The sequence below is a fragment of the Trichosurus vulpecula genome, chromosome 7 (genome assembly GCF_011100635.1).
Source record: "Trichosurus vulpecula isolate mTriVul1 chromosome 7, mTriVul1.pri, whole genome shotgun sequence".
Taxonomy (NCBI): domain Eukaryota; kingdom Metazoa; phylum Chordata; class Mammalia; order Diprotodontia; family Phalangeridae; genus Trichosurus; species Trichosurus vulpecula.
The window spans coordinates 229,394,097-229,409,985 of NC_050579.1; the positions used below are offsets into that span (position 1 = coordinate 229,394,097).

The 15,889-nt window shown below is 38.9% G+C and overlaps 1 protein-coding gene across 1 annotated transcript in view; it reads left to right on the plus strand.

Annotated features, from left to right (window-relative positions):
- PKHD1 (PKHD1 ciliary IPT domain containing fibrocystin/polyductin) overlaps positions 1 to 15,889 on the plus strand; it is a 638,127-nt gene that overhangs the window by 66,519 nt on the left and 555,719 nt on the right. Inside the window, exons 16-20 of the mRNA XM_036768333.1 lie at positions 888 to 977; positions 1,094 to 1,184; positions 4,091 to 4,233; positions 4,950 to 5,080; positions 7,583 to 7,758. Coding sequence (XP_036624228.1) covers positions 888 to 977; positions 1,094 to 1,184; positions 4,091 to 4,233; positions 4,950 to 5,080; positions 7,583 to 7,758 — 631 coding nt within the window. The remainder of the gene's footprint in view (positions 1 to 887; positions 978 to 1,093; positions 1,185 to 4,090; positions 4,234 to 4,949; positions 5,081 to 7,582; positions 7,759 to 15,889) is intronic.

Below are 15,889 nucleotides of genomic sequence, written 5' to 3' on the forward strand. Positions count from 1 at the left end.
AATCAATGACAGGGCATGAGAAAGGGGTATAAAGCAGTTTAGAAGAAATCAGAATGGCTCTGGAGTCAGGAGATTCTAGTTTAAATCTTAGCTCAGTTACCACTGTTTGATTTGGGGCAAGTCACTCAACCTTTTTTGGAGTTGTTTTCTCATCTCTTAAATAAAAGTATTGGACTTGATTTACTCGAAGGTACCTTCTGGCCCCTAACATGACCTAGAATGTTGCTGTTTCAACAAAGATTGCCATGGAGTGAGGACATCTACTTAACAAGGTTTAATGGTCTTTGAAAAATATCATTTGAACCCAACACTCTCAAGAGAAGATACATAGACATATAAAATATAAAGACAGACTCATATATTTATGGCAAGAAAGGTATCCACTAAATGGATGAAAGCCAAACTGCCCCCTTTTTGTTGTTGTTCAGAACTTTCTATCGTATCTGACTCATCATGACCCCTTTTGGGGTGTTTTTGGCAAAGATACTGGAGTGGTTTGTCCATTTTTTCTCCAGCTAGTTTCACAGGTGAGGAAACTGAGGCAAACAGGGTTAAGTGACTTGCCCAGGGTCACACAGTTAGTAGATGTCTGATGCCAGATTCGAACTCATCAAGATGAGCATTCCTGACTCCGGGCCAAGCTATACACTGCTCCGCCCAATTGCTAAGAACTGCCCCTTAGTTTCTAAATTATGGATGGATTTTAAATGCTGAAATTCAATCCAATTCAATATATTCTTATTGAGTGTTTACAACGTGCAGTGAAATGGGCTACTAGGCAATGGGGAAAACCGAAATAGTATCTGCTGAAAAGGAAATGACAAAGGTGAAATCTATCTGAATTAATTCATCTGAATTATTTCATCTTGGCTGTCTTGCACTTTTAGATGCTGAATGTGACTGGCACAGGAGAATTTTGTCTTACCTGGGATGGTGTCTCCAGCCAGCCAGTGACTGTAAATGCCACGGCTGCTCAGGTACGAGCTTACTCTTTCTCCATGTCACTGGAACCTTCCTTAGTTGCACACATAGCAGAATTTCTTCTTATTTGTCTTTTTACAGTAATAATTCCAGGTGTTTTTCTTTTCAACAGATCCAAACAGCTATTGAGGAAATGCTCACGGTAAAATGCAGACTGGAGCCACTTTCAGCTCAAATTCTTCTCCATTTTGGATTTGAACAAGGTGCTGTCTTGGCTTTGGTGAATTATGAGCCCTTTCCTCTTGAATTCCCTTTTCCTAGTTCTGTAAAATCATAGGTGTAATATTTATCTCCCTATGAGGATGCTGAAAAGTGTCAATGAATGTATCAGGCCAAGAGTATTGCAAAGAGAAGACGTTGCTAATGAGTTGCTAGAATAAAAGCTTGTTTGTTGTTCCTTCATCCTTGAGAAGGTGAAACACCACAGACCAAGAGAAAGGACAAAGAATAAATATGGGAAGTTGGGAACCTTTGGGCTCCTTAGATTTGCACCTTGTAGAAAGGAAGGTGCTACAGAAGGAAACAATCATAATCAATTATCATATTGTGTGGGTTCTGGGGTTGTATGTTTTTTAAACAAGTAAGAAAATGGTTTCTAAACTTTGTATTTAGGAGTGATAATGAAGTCATTGACCTGCCCTTTTAGCTGTAACAAATTCTCTAGGCTCATATCCCCAACTTGCACTCAAATTGGTGGACTAGGTCCCCAAGAGCACGGCTGACCCTGGTAATTCTAGGCATAACCTTAAGGGGCTGGAGTTTCTAGTGCTGGTGTTCGCTAATTCCCACAAATGTCCTTCTCATTATCAATCAGCTGCCTGAACTCTATTAGCTTACAGAAAAAGGATTTGCTGAGAACCTGTAGCTAGAATAGTTTGTCACAACATAATGCTTTTTAAAACAGAGGCACACTCTTCCTTTGAACAAGGTCCCTGGGAGAGTGGGCTCAAGATTGAAGTATAAATGTAATGAGTCACACATGTAGAGAACACACGGACCCAAAAGGTGCCTCTAAACTTCTGCCCCTGGCAATCTGTATATCCCTTTGTGGAGATCTCATGCAATTCATCCCTAAGTGCACCTCTCTTTTGGGTTTCATGAATCAGGCATAGATCACTTATTCCTGTCAAGAGGGATGACAGTCCCTGAAACTACGACATCCTCAGATGACTTTTCCAGTGAAAAGCATTTTCCCCATCTGTGGGTACTTCCTTGTCATTGGCTACTATCACTCTGGTATCTACAGATTATCATTATTATTATTAATTATTATTGCCTCTGGAACACTCTGCCAGTGACTGATTCTGGTTCCTGCTGCATCTCCTGATAACTTGAATAGGTCTTCCAAACCCACGTGGTTGCCTGGACATTGCCATTGCAAATAATCATTCACCTCGCATTAGGAAATAACAAACACAAACAATTTAACTGCTGTATACAGTGCCTTAACTGTGAGCACACGGCACTTCTGTCCCCCCACCCCCTGCCACCTCCTTAATATCAAGAAATAATAAACACAAATCCTGAGATGTGTGACTGTGGGCAAATCACTTAACTGTATCTTTAAATGATGCATGCCTACCTCATGGGGATGTTGTAAAACACAATTAAGATAACATATCCAGAGTACTTTGCAGACTTTGAAGCAATATATAAATGTTTTGTTATCATATATACATATACATATATCTATATACACATACATATACATATACACACATAGTCTTAATATATGTCCTTATAGATTACTTGAAAGCTTGCAAAGTATTCTGCGCATGTTATCTCAATTGAGAAATATATAAATGTTAGCTATTATATCTATATTGCTGTGGTGTTATAGATCCTCATATATGAGCTTAAAATTTTGCAAAGTACTCTGTATATATTATTTCAATTGAACCTAATAATAACAACCCCAGAAGAAAGGCACTCTGGACACTGTTAACTTTGTTTTACAGATGAAGTTAAGTGACTTAGCCAGGGTCACATAGATAGTAAATGTTTGAAGCTGTATTTGAACTTGGGAAGATAAATCTTTCTGATTCCAAGCTCAGTGCCCAATCCACTAGGCCACCTAGCTGCCCTATCAAACACATAAAGATTTGACATAATCAAACTCAAATTTGACTTTGTGTATATTGTATTAAACAAATACAATTTATTTGTATTTACTGTTGGGTTGTATTTACTGTCACTTGGAGTGGATTCAGCATATTGGTTTCACTTTTACAGACTTTGATTTGAACTTATTTTGTTGAATAAAGTGGATCTATTTCCATGAGTATTGTACTTGAAAATACTGAATAATTTTGGCCATTGCTTTGCCACCAAATCCACTCCCAGGGCAAGCCCCTTGGAAAGTATTGAACAAGGTGTTCAACAAACTTTTATTATACGAATTTATTCTGTTAGGCATGAAAAAGAATTTGATCCCTGCTTTCAAGGAGCTTATATTCTTATAGGGAATATTATACAAAGTTGTACTGGAGCAAGCTCAAAATAGCTAAGGAGAGTCGGTTGTTAAATTTTCAGTGTAAGCGTTTGCTGTTATTCAGTTGTGTCCAATTTCTGGCAACACCATTTAGGATTTTCTTGGCAGATACTAGAATGATTTGCCATTTCCTTCTCCAGCTCATTTTACAGATGAGGAACTGAGACAAAAAGGTTAAGTGACTTGACCAGGATCACATAGGTAGTAAGTGCCTGAGGCCAGATTTGAACTCAGGAAGATGGGTTTTTCTGACTCCAGGGCCAGCATTCTATCTGCTGCAACACCTAGCTTGCCCGTGTAAGCATTTACACCTCAGAAACTGGAGAATGTTACAAATCAGATCTTGGTTTATTGTTTTGTTGATTATCTAGACTTAAGTGATAGAGAAAATGTTAATGTACAAATTAAACTTAAATGTGTCATGGAAGTATATAACACATAAATAAATATAGTATAAGATAGAGTATGAATGTAAAGAAGAAAATCTTTAAAAAAAATCTCAGTAAACTTAATGAGTGAGAAAAAAACTTTTGAATTTGAACATACATATTCCCAGTCATCCTTCTGGTATTTCTCTTTAACCTCATCCATCTTTCTTTGTATCATGACTACCACCAGGTCTACAGGATTCTGGTCCCGATGGGGACCTTAGCAGTGGGACAGAGCCCTTCTGTGGAAGGTTCAGCATCCACCAGCCTCAATATCTTGTCAGAACATCAGAAGTCATGCGGATGAGATATCAGCTTGGTCAATATACCCATGTAAGTCATAACACAATTTCTATTTGTCTTCTCATCTCTCCTAAAAAAATCCATGTGAAGAAGTCACCAGAATAGACATTATTTTCCTAGTTAGGGCATGGGAAACTGAGACACAAAGTAATTATCGCTAAGATTTTTTGGCAATAACAAGATCCAGCTACTTGACTACTACCTTAGAGCTGCATCTAGTGTATCATCATGGAATCGTTGATTACCATGTTCTGAACTTGGAGTCAGGAGAGACTTGGCTTTAAATCCAATCTCCGACCCTCCATGGAAAATTTATTTAACTCTTTCAACCTCAATTTTAACTTATGGGGTGGTGGTTCCCAAAACTTTTTTGTTGATCTCATCTTCATGACTATCTATCTATCTATCTATCTATCTACCTATCTATCTACTTATCTACCTATCTCTATTTTTTCTATGTATCTATCTACCTGTCTTTATATCTCTATCTGCCTACATACCTACCTCTTTATATCTATCTATCCATCTATCTAATTTTAATCTATCTATCCATCTATCATCTATCTATCTATCATCTATCTATCTATCCATCTATCATCTATCTATCTATCTATCTGTCTGACAATCTATCTATCTCTGTCCTTTAACGTCTAGGACAGTGTTGATCAAATACTGGCTGTTCAGTAAATACTTGTTGAATAATTGCTGCTTGAATTAATCGACAAAAGGATGTTTTCTATCTCTAGCTGTGCTTTGCATATAAAGGCCATATGAATGATACCATGACCATCTCAGTATCCTTCACAAGTAAATTTCATAAGATTGTAAAGAAGAGGATTGCATGTGGATGGAATCCAGAGCAGTTGAGGCCTGAAAGGTACTTAATTTGGGAGAGAAGTTCTGTTTAAAATCAGAGAGTTGGGGTTCATGTTTCCTTAAGACGAAGGCAACAATACACCTAGGGTAACGACTATTTACAGTGTCTGATTGTACTAGGCATTATGATCCCATAATCCATTATGATCAGTAGAGGGTCAAAATAAGAGAAATTAATTATTATCATCAATAATAGCTAACAAATTTAAATTTCAAGACAGAGTATCCTTCCTAGAAGATGACATCACTTATAGTAATCATGGGTACGACTGTAACATAAATGATATCAGTCATGGTGAGCCTTTCCATAGTACTGGCCTATTTCACCTTCCTCTAATCTTTCTCTTATCTCAGGGGAGAAGAACCTTGGGTGAGGCCTTTTGACCGAGTCCAAGTTTTACAGAGCAAATCTTTTTATTAAGGGGATTTGTTCTGGGAAGTTTGGATTCAGTCAAAGAACCACACTTGTGGGGGCAGCTAGGTGGCTCAGTGAATAGAGCACTGATCTGGACCTGAGGAGGACCTGAGTTCAAATCCAGCCACAGACACTTGATACACTTTCTAGCTGTGTTACTTTGGGCAAGTCACTTAACCCCAATTGCTCTGTCTTCTCCCCTCCAAAAAAAAAAAAGAGTCACACTTGAGGACCTAGAGGGCCACATGTGGCCTTGAAGCCGCAAGTTCCCCACTCCTGTCCTATTTAATTCAGACTCACACAACTGGCAAACTGATTTTCTTAATGCACAAGCTCAGCCATGTTATTCCTCTGCTCAAAAAACTCCAATAGCTCCTCATTGCTTCTAGGATGAAGTAAAAATTTCTCAGATGTTTAAAGTCCTTTACAATCTTTCTCCAGCCTTACTTTCCATGATTATGATACAATAATCTCTTTCATGAACTCTACTTTTTAATCAAACTTGCCTATTCACTGTTCCTTGAACATGGGGATTCATCTCCCATCTCCCCGACTTTATACGGGCTGTCCCCCTATCTGGCTTATGGTAGTGTAGTGGAACTCCTCAGCATTCCTGGTGGAATTCCAACATCCTCTCCTCACCTCTGCCTCCCAGAATTTCTTCAGTCATTTTTCCAGTTGTATCTAATTCTTTGTGACCCCATTTGGGATTTTCTTGGCAGAGATACTGGAGCAATTTGCCATTGCCTTCTTCAGCTCATTTGGCAGATGAGGAAACTGAGGCAAACAGGGTTAAGTGCCTCACTCAGGGACACAAAGCTAGTGAGTGTCTGAGGTCAGATTTGAACTCAGGAAGATGAATCTTCTTGATTCCAGGTCTGGCACTCTACCCACTGTACCAACTAGCTGCCCCTCTAGAATCTCTAGCTTCCTCAAAAGCTTAACTCAACTACCCTAAGGTCCTTCCCAATCCCTCCCAATTGCTAGTACCTCCCTGCCCCATTCCCTTTGTATTTACTTTGCAGATATTTTGCCTAGGATTGTAAGATAATAGAATTTAAATTTAGAATTGGATGAAAATGTAGAGGCCATTTAGTCCAACTCTTCATTTTAAAGATAACAAAATCAAGGCCCTGATTGGGGAAGTGACTTCCTCAAGATCACATAGGTAGTAAACAAAAGAGCCAAGATGTGATCCTAGGCCCTCTGACTCCAAATAATGTTTCCCCGAATAGCATGTAAGGTCCTTGAGGGCAAGGATTGTTTTAGCCTTTGCAGCTCCAGCATCCAGCACAGTGGCTAGTACATACAAGGTGCTTAATAAATGCTTGCTTGATTCATTTTTTGTAACATTCACAGAGGGGTGAAATAGAGAGTCGGGCACAAGTACCCATGGTAAACTATTGTGCAAATTAAAAAATGGGAGTCTGAGATGAATGTCCAAAGTGTAGTCCTCAAGAGTACTTCATGTATCATGTGGGCTGGGACCTTTAATGCTTATTTATGCTCTCTTAGAGTATGCAGCATGAAGGCATTCACTCTTGTTTCAGGCATGAATCAATAATGACTAACTCAAGTGGCATCTCATCAAAAAACTGTGCCTTTCTTTTCATGCATTCTAATGCAAGGGTTCTTAATCTTTTTGGGGTCATGGACCTCTTTGGCATCCTGGCAATGCCTATAGACCCCTTCTCAAGATGTTTGTTTTAAAATTCACAATAGAAGAAAATGCCACACTTCCAGTTATGTTAGTGAAAATAAAGATGTGATTTTCTCCTCATCCAAGTTCACAGATGCCCTTTGAAATCTATTCATGGACCTATTGCAGATCCATGGATCCCAGGTTAAGAACCTTTGCTAGAAGAAGACTTCTTTTCCCTCACTGGTCGACAATTTGGTAGGTTACCTGATGTCAGGGATCTTTTTCCCATCCAAGTAATCTGGAGACCAGAAGTTTCTGAGAATTACTGCTTAAATTCCACCCTCCCAAACTCAGTCTGCCCATTCCCAAAGAAGAGGGGTTTCTAAGCCACCCTTCAGGCCACCTCTGCTACTTATCATGTGTGCACCCTGTCTGTTGTTTTTCAGCTGGAAGTTTGTCTGTAATGACATCTGGGAGACATGTGTGCGTCATTCTGAGGGCCTCCACGATCATCTGGCCAACTCCCCTGTGCTGGTGCAACAGATCGATGTGTTTCCCCAAGTCCGCGAGAAGAGTCAGTTCTACATAGATGAAATTATTGTTGCAGATAGAAATTTAGCAGGTGATTATCAAATTCCAGTCTCTTTCCCTGTCTGTCAAACACTTTTCTCTACCTTACTTGTTACTGGTTATTTTCTTTTCTTTTACCTATATAGTTTATTTTGATATTGGAGATACCACCTAACAAATAGAAATTACTTCCTCTTCCTAGACTATATGCGCTAAAACAGTTAAATGAAGCTACCTAAAAGAGGGCTGACAACTGATGGTATAGATCATTTCAGTGACCTCCCATAGAAAGAGGAATGAACTTGACATTATAAAGCCTGAATTTGAATCCTTCTGTTATTTACTACCTGTGTGGACAAATCATAACTTCTCTGTGCCTCAACTTCCTCAACCGAAAAATGAGGTGTTTGGACTGGATGACATCTAAGGTTCCTTCTAGCTTAGATCTATAACATTATCATGAATCTTGTACTTTATAGTTTAAAAGAAAGGAATGGTATATGCTTTATAATGGTTATGGCAGCTAGGTGATGCAGTAGATAGGGCACTGGACTTACAATCAGGAAGGCTCATGTTCAGTAGTTCAATTCCAGCCTCAGACACTTACTAGCTCTGTGACCCTGGGCAAGTCCCTTAACCTTGTTGGCCTCAGTTTCCTCACCTGTAAAATGAGCTGGAGAAGGAAATGGCAAACCATTCCAGTATCTTTGCCAAGAGAACCCCAAATGGGGTAACGAAGAGTCAGACATGACTGAAAGATGACTGAACATCAATACAGTGGCAGAGACTAGAGGCTCCCTAGTTTGTCTTCCCTTGACCCTTGTCCTTATCATCTTACTTCTAAGAAATTGTTAGAAATGCAGCATGGCATAATAGCTAGAATGTCAGGCTTAGAGTGCAAGTACCACCTCTGACATTTCTTGCCTGTGTGCTTCAGGCAGCCCTTCACTGTTACGGTGTTGTGCAAATTAACTGGGACAAAGTAAAACCATTAAAGCTATTGACTTATACTAAATGCTACAACTTTTTACATCTTAAAAACAGAAACTTTTACCATGCAATAGGTTAGCATTTTTCTGTAATCACCTATTTCCGAGATTTGGCATTGAGTTAACAAGATTTTGAAACCTTTATTTAATTCTTCACCATGAAACTAAACCTTAATTCAATTGGACATTAAAAGTACCTTCGAGTCCAGTTTCTCAGGTCAAGTCTTGATTAGATTTTCAATGTTGTCTAAATCAGGTTAGATCGTAGGCCATCAAATCATATTTGTCTCCTCTTGGATAAACTTCTCAGCCTTTAGTGATGTGGAATGGTATATGGCTAAGTTGCAACATTCCATCTCCATTTGGGAATTTCTGTAATTGTATAACCATTCTGTTTGTCGGTATATCAACAGATTTCTCAGAGTTCGTCATTTTCTCAATGGGGACCAGACTTGCAGCTCGGCTGGAAGTAAAAAATCCTTAAAATAGTTTTTTGGGTGGGTGTTTTACAGTAGATGAACCCACCTTACAGTCTTACCTGCATTTCTCCTAACAATGGTACTGTGAATGAAAAAGTAAGTTTCATCCAAAAACATTGCTTCCCTCCCAATATTTAGTATTCCAGTCTTTGTATTATCTTGCACATTGCAAGCATTTTTTTTCTTTATGTAAAGATTGGCAGCTATTTTTTCCCCTGTTCTTGTTTTTTTTTCTCTCTCTCCAACTTCAGGAAGCATATGCTATACTCTAATAGCTCTCATTTATGTAGCAATTTAAAGTTTAGAAAACACTTTACATATTTCATTAGGATCTTCACTTTTCACATTATTTCACTTGATCTTCAAAACAACCCAGGGAGTTGCGTTATCATTATTCCTATTTTATAGACGTGTAAACTGAAGCTGAGAGAGGTTAAGCACACTGCCCAAGTTCATACAGCTATTGTCTGAGGAAGGATTTGAACTCAGGTCTTCCTGACTCTAAGTTCAGCACTCTGGTCACTCTACCTGCTTGTTTTCCAAGGAATAATTAAGATATTTTGTAGCAATAGTTTATCCTCTCTTGGCATTGTGTTTTGTTTTTTGTCTACAATGTCTGTTGCCATTTGGTGTGAATGATCCTGTTTCATCGTAGGATTGAATGATCCTTGAGGGTTTTTACTTTCTCATACCATTGCTATGGTATCTCTACCAGTCATTGAATCATGCTCTTAAAGAGATACATTTGCACATTTTCTTGTTCTAATATTAATTCTTATAAACCTAGCAACACAAAGCACAACAAAAGAAAGAAATGAAATGTATATGGCATGAAATCGATCACTCAACTGATGGAGAACCAGCTAAAAGTGGGGAAACCAGCTCAATTCGCTCTCATATCCTCAAGTTCTGACTTCTGAGTCAGCTTAGTGTCAGTAGAAGCACATGAGCATGACTATTGTTATCACAAAATAGAGCTTATCAAAATTATTGGGTCAAGTAATGTGCACCCAAAGTCCTAGGAAATTATGAGGTAAAACTTAGCTCCTAATCTGCAACTCAATTCTTTTAGGTAAATTGGTGGAGAAAGTCCTGTATCAAGAGTTCCCCGTGCTCACAAAGTCACAGACACTTTCCATATTCCCATAAGAAAATGTTAGGACTGAATTGTAGGGATGAGAGTCCTTTAATTTGTCCTTTGCCATTTTCTGTTTTTCTATATCTGCCTTAGTCCTTGTGTGAGAAATAATCATCTTACCAGAAAACACCACATGGCCCTCAGTGAATTAAGGAAAGATTTTATTAATCTTTCTCTTGCCAGAGATGGCAAGAATCCGGGTGACCCATAAGGAGACATGCCCTTTCAGACAATTACAAAGCCTTTTAAGACTTCCTGATTCCCATTTCACTCCCTGTATCCCATTGGTTAGGCATTTCAGGGTTCACAGCCTATCCAAAAACACCTAACCCCCACCCCCACGTGGGTCAACACCCCTGCTTATAGCTCTCATTTCCACATTTCAACCCCCCCTTTCATCTTCATTTTCTTTATACTTTATTTAGTGAAGAAATGCCAAGCCATAAAGTACTTTTAGTCTCATCGCAGGCTGTCAGCATCAAATTTTATGATCTCCATGGCATGAGAAAGGAATTTTCTCCATTGCTAAGAGAGCTGACAAAAGTTGTGAGTTGAAGATTCAGCCAAGGATATCCATAAGAAAAAGTCCTATTATCTAAGACCACGTCTGGGTCCAGGGACCCCATCCCTGGTGAACCACACCTGGTCTGGAAGTTTTTGATACACAGGAAAAAGGCCTTCTCAGAAAAAAGAAGGGGAGTCTGCTCTCAGACATGCTGATTAACAGGCGGCCAACATCCCCCACTGCCCTCCACTATAATCAGTATATCTCTTGCATTAGCAAAGGGTAGGGAGGTTGGGAAAATTTGAACTACAGCAGTGGCTACAAAAGTAGAGAGGAGGTGACAGATGCAAGGAATGTTGTGGAAGTAGAATTGATAAGATTGACAGTGGACATGAAGGGCATACAGAGTATGAATTCCCTCTAGTTTTGTGCTTCATTACCTAACTACAGAGGAGGACAAATTTTGTATGTTCCAGTTCAATTAAATTTAACAAATGTGTATGAGCCTATTATGCTTAAGTACTGTGATGGGCAAGGAGAATTCAAAGACAAAAAGAAAAAAGAAATAGGTGGTCGTGGTTGAAGATAAATCAAGGCCTTAATAAGTTGATATTCAGTGTCTCCTTTCTGCCTTTCCCCAACCTCTTCTTCAATGAAATCCCCTTTCCCACTTCAGACACTGGATACTTGCCCTTTTTTTCCTAACTCCTTTCAAAGAAGAAAGGGTGGATCCTATTTACACACTGACTAAAATTCACTCGCAACCATGTGTTCACTCTCCAGGTGTGTGCATTTTTGAGCTTTTAAAATCTTTAGTTATGGAATTAAATCCTGTTAAATAAGTTTATGGCAGCCCAGAACAGATAATAATAACTAAGTAACATTTACATAGCTTTTTGAAGTTTGCAAAGCATTTTATGTTTTTCTCATTTGATTTTCTCTATACTCTGTGAGGTAAGTGTTATTAATATCCTCAATTTTAAAGCTAAGGAGACTGAGGTTCAGAGAGACTTTATGAAGTCATACAGCTAGGAAATACCTAAAGAAGGATTCAAACCTAGGTCTTTTGGAATTTTAGCCCTGAAGCTTCCCATTATGCAAAACTGCTTCCCAATCAGATGGGGGGGGGTGTTTTTATTGCTTTATTTGTTGATTGTGATAAAATAGATCATGAGTATCTTTATTTGCAGCTTTGACTGACTAAACCTGGTCCTCTTAAGGTCCCTGAGGGTTGGGAAAGTGGAACAGGTCAGAAAGGACAGCTAGGGGCCTGGATTTTTCTTACCTTTGGTCTTTCAACCTCTCCCTTAATTATAAATCTTCCTTCTTCCCCAGATGATAGAGATTCCCAACTTGTCCTCATTATATGGCCTCCCCTTCCATGGACTCTAATACCATCTCCTGAGTTTTTCTTTCCCTTTCTCCCCTACTCCTAGGGATGTGTTAGAGTAAGGTAAAATTGGATCCCTTCAGGCCACATATTAACTTAGAAAACCAAAATTTAACATCATCTATGTTGTATTATACTTTTATTTATTTTTTAAACATTTCCTAATTACATTTTAATCTGGTTCTGGTAGCACTCAAGAGTTTTGCAAGGCCACATGCTGATGTGAATTGGGCATCTCTGTGCTAGAGCCATCTCTAACTATCTCATGGGAGATGAGCTGATTGTTAAATTTTCAGTGTGAAGACCTATACCTTGAAAAATCTATAAATACTGCAAATCAGGGCTTGATTTTCTAGATTTAAGAAAGTAAAGAAAATGTTAATAATGCAAATTAAACTTAAAAGTGTGTCAATGCTGCATTTCTCCTCCAGAGAGCAGGTTGTCAAATATTTAGCAGCATATCCCTGTCTCTCCCCAACTCCCTTCTCCCCTTACCTCTCCCATGTAATTGTGTGTGTTGATTATGGTTAGTAGGCAGACTATGGCCTTCTGGGTCTGCTGCCTCCACTTTCTGGTCCTTAGGTCACCTGGTCTAGGGCATAGAGTAGGACAGATTGGTTTAGGTAAGGAGTCCAAATGAGATTGAATGGGATTTCACTCTGGGCCTAGAGGTGGTTGAATTAAGAACACAGAAACCCTGCCAGGACATTTATCTCTTAATATTTATGTGATTTTGACCCTGAAGATTGAATGAAATCAAGGGGAACTGTCAACCTTGTCACTAATTATACATATACATAAGGAAAACTGACATAAAGAAAAGAGATTAAGGAAACAATTATTTGGGTTGTGTAATACTAATTACAGTCATCGTATTTGCTATTTATGTCTATTTACTGTACAGTACAATTATCCCCTAGATCCTGTTACAAGAAACCTCATACCTCCCTTGGCATCTATGACAACGGGCAATTCTGGCTCTCCTGCCCTTCTGTCTCCTTTGTCTCTTCTTCTTTGTCTTGTCCCTCCAAGTAAACACATATCCCATTATATATGTCAGATTAACTTTGTCTGAAATTGCATTTGGTTTACACAGTAAACGCTCTACATATACACTTAGTCTTTATAGTACACTGCACATGTCAGTCATGTGCTCATAACTAACAAAATAATAGCAGGAATATTGCCAATGGTTTGTACCACTCAATTTAGTTTTGAATCATAGAGTCTTGCGCCATCAACAGAATTTGCTAGGATAAGTTTTGTCTTTCCAAGTAGAAGGTGAAAAATTGAGTGCGGATGTTATTTTCCGTTCCTGTCATAATCTCTATTGTACCTGTCATAGTGCTGGCTAAAATGTAGTTACTTAGTAAATAATGCTGTATTGGTCTAAAGACAGGCTGCACTCTTAAATCTTTTGATTTTTTTCCCACCTATAAACATATTTCTACATGTAGGTATGGAGTCCTTCAACTCTCAGCTCAGGTGATCTAATTGATAGAAATTAGGGGTAGATAAAAGAGATAATGAGATGTTAATGTGTTAAAGAAACCCCTACTTTGCTCTCTTCTTTTGGAGTGTTAAGAGATTTTCTTGAAGTAGTTAGAAGGGCAGCTGGTCAATAGTTCGCTGAAGACTGGGTACATCCCTGGTGAAAATTTAAAAAATAAGTTTGTTAGCCTTAAGGGAGAGAGAGTCAAGGAATATTTGAGGCAGGAATCAGCTGTGGGGAGTATAACTTCTGGCTCTGTCCCAGAGAGAAGCAAGGGGAGAGAAAATTTCTCTCTTTTCCCTGCATTGACCATGACATCTTTCGATGAATGGATTGACCCACAAATAGGAAGCTTACTGCATCCAGCATGGGGGAGAGAGAGAGAGAGAAAGAGAGAGAGAGACAGACAGAGAGAGAGAGAGAGAGAGAGAGAGAGAGAGAGAGAGAGAGAGCGCAAAAAAGCTAGTGTGGACAGGAAGCACCTTCAAGAAGCATGATTCCTGGCAGTAGAAAAAAGAGCTGATCACATATTGAAGGGAAAATTAGCCCTGGCAGCTGGAAGTTGAGTTATGGAGAGAAGCAGGCCCAGAGAGCCCTGCTCAGCAATCTGTCCAATAGAGACATTGCATCTAGTGGGGAGGATGATGAGGATGACCCAAGAAGAGAAACGATATTAGGGCTCTGCAGTGCCAGAGACATGAATTTCCTTGGCCTCATGCATTTCCTACGTCATCATCAGTGATTTTTAGTTTATGCTTACTCTCCTCAATGATATTGTATATATGTGTTGCAGAATACATTCCATGATGGTCTAATGGGGCCAATGCTTTGTAGCACTGTTCTTATTTTATCATGTTGGTCAATACCTCTGCTTTAAATTATTCATATCTAGTGGTTTGAATTAAAGATAACCAGTTGGGGCTTATGTGCCATAACTTGAGAATTGGGGATCCACAGAGTAGTATCCTCTATGAGGACACAGCCTGCTAGTGTCAGGTTGGGACATAATAGACTGAAGGCTAGCTAGATATTTTCTATCAGCCTACCTATCTATCTACCTGTCCATCTTTCTATTATCTATCTATTCCCCTCCCCTTCTCTCTCTATCACATATACAAATATACAGATATAAATAAACTTTTTATTGGACAAGGAGTTCCATGATTTCATTGGTGTAGGGCAGCTGTGTCAAATAGAAACTGACTACAGTTTCATATTGACTTAGAAAATCATAAATTAATATTATTTCTGTTATATTTTTATTTATTTTGTTAAATATTTCCTAATTACATTTTAATCTGGTTTGGCCTCTGTAATGGCAAGCAGGGTGGGATTTTTTTGTTGTTTTCTGTTTGAGTGTTCTTCAACACTAAGGCTATTGAGTACCTTTGATTGAGTCTTGCCTTTGTTTCAATCAAGAGTCTTTAACTGAATCAAGAGTCTTTGATGATCTGCTTGAGTCACAGGAAGGCCTAGGTCACATGGGTTTGAGTCGTATGGTTGTGACGCCCTCTGACCCTGGAGAAGTGTATATATACACTCTGAAGTTAGCATTTTGCTCTGGGGCTCACTCATTCAAAGAGTGTTCATGTGATTTGGCCAGAAGAGACTCTGGGTAGTTGTTACGGAGCTCCTCGGCTTTGAAAAACCAGATGTTGGTGCTTCTGTCTCTGGTAACTATGTATGTATTGCTATGGACAGATAGAAGCCCTGTCTGCTGATTTGTGTTATTTGCTCTGTTTATATAATTTCTGCTTGGAATTTCTGTTTGTGTTTTCTCTGAAGTTCAGGGTGCTGACTTTCTGCCTTGAACAAAGTGAATGATATATGCATGTTTAATTAAAGTAAGATTGTTAACCCCTTAAAATTGCTTTCCTTAGAAAAACAGATCAAAGAACAGCTATGTTGTGTGCTGGTGGTTTTGTTCCTACACAGTGACAGTAGTGGCAAGTAGTATTGTTGTCACAGTCTTACTCTGGAATTTTGCCCTGGGGCTTGATGTAGGGTACTCTCTCTACCTGAATATGGCAGCATCTCATCTCCAACTTAGAGTTTTCAAGAATTGTTTGTGGACCCTGAGAGGTTAAATGACTTGTCCACTGTCTACTTTGTGTCAGAGACAGGACTTGAACCAGGTCCAAGGTTATCTCTTTATCCACTACAACACATTGCCTTTCACCACCTTAGAAG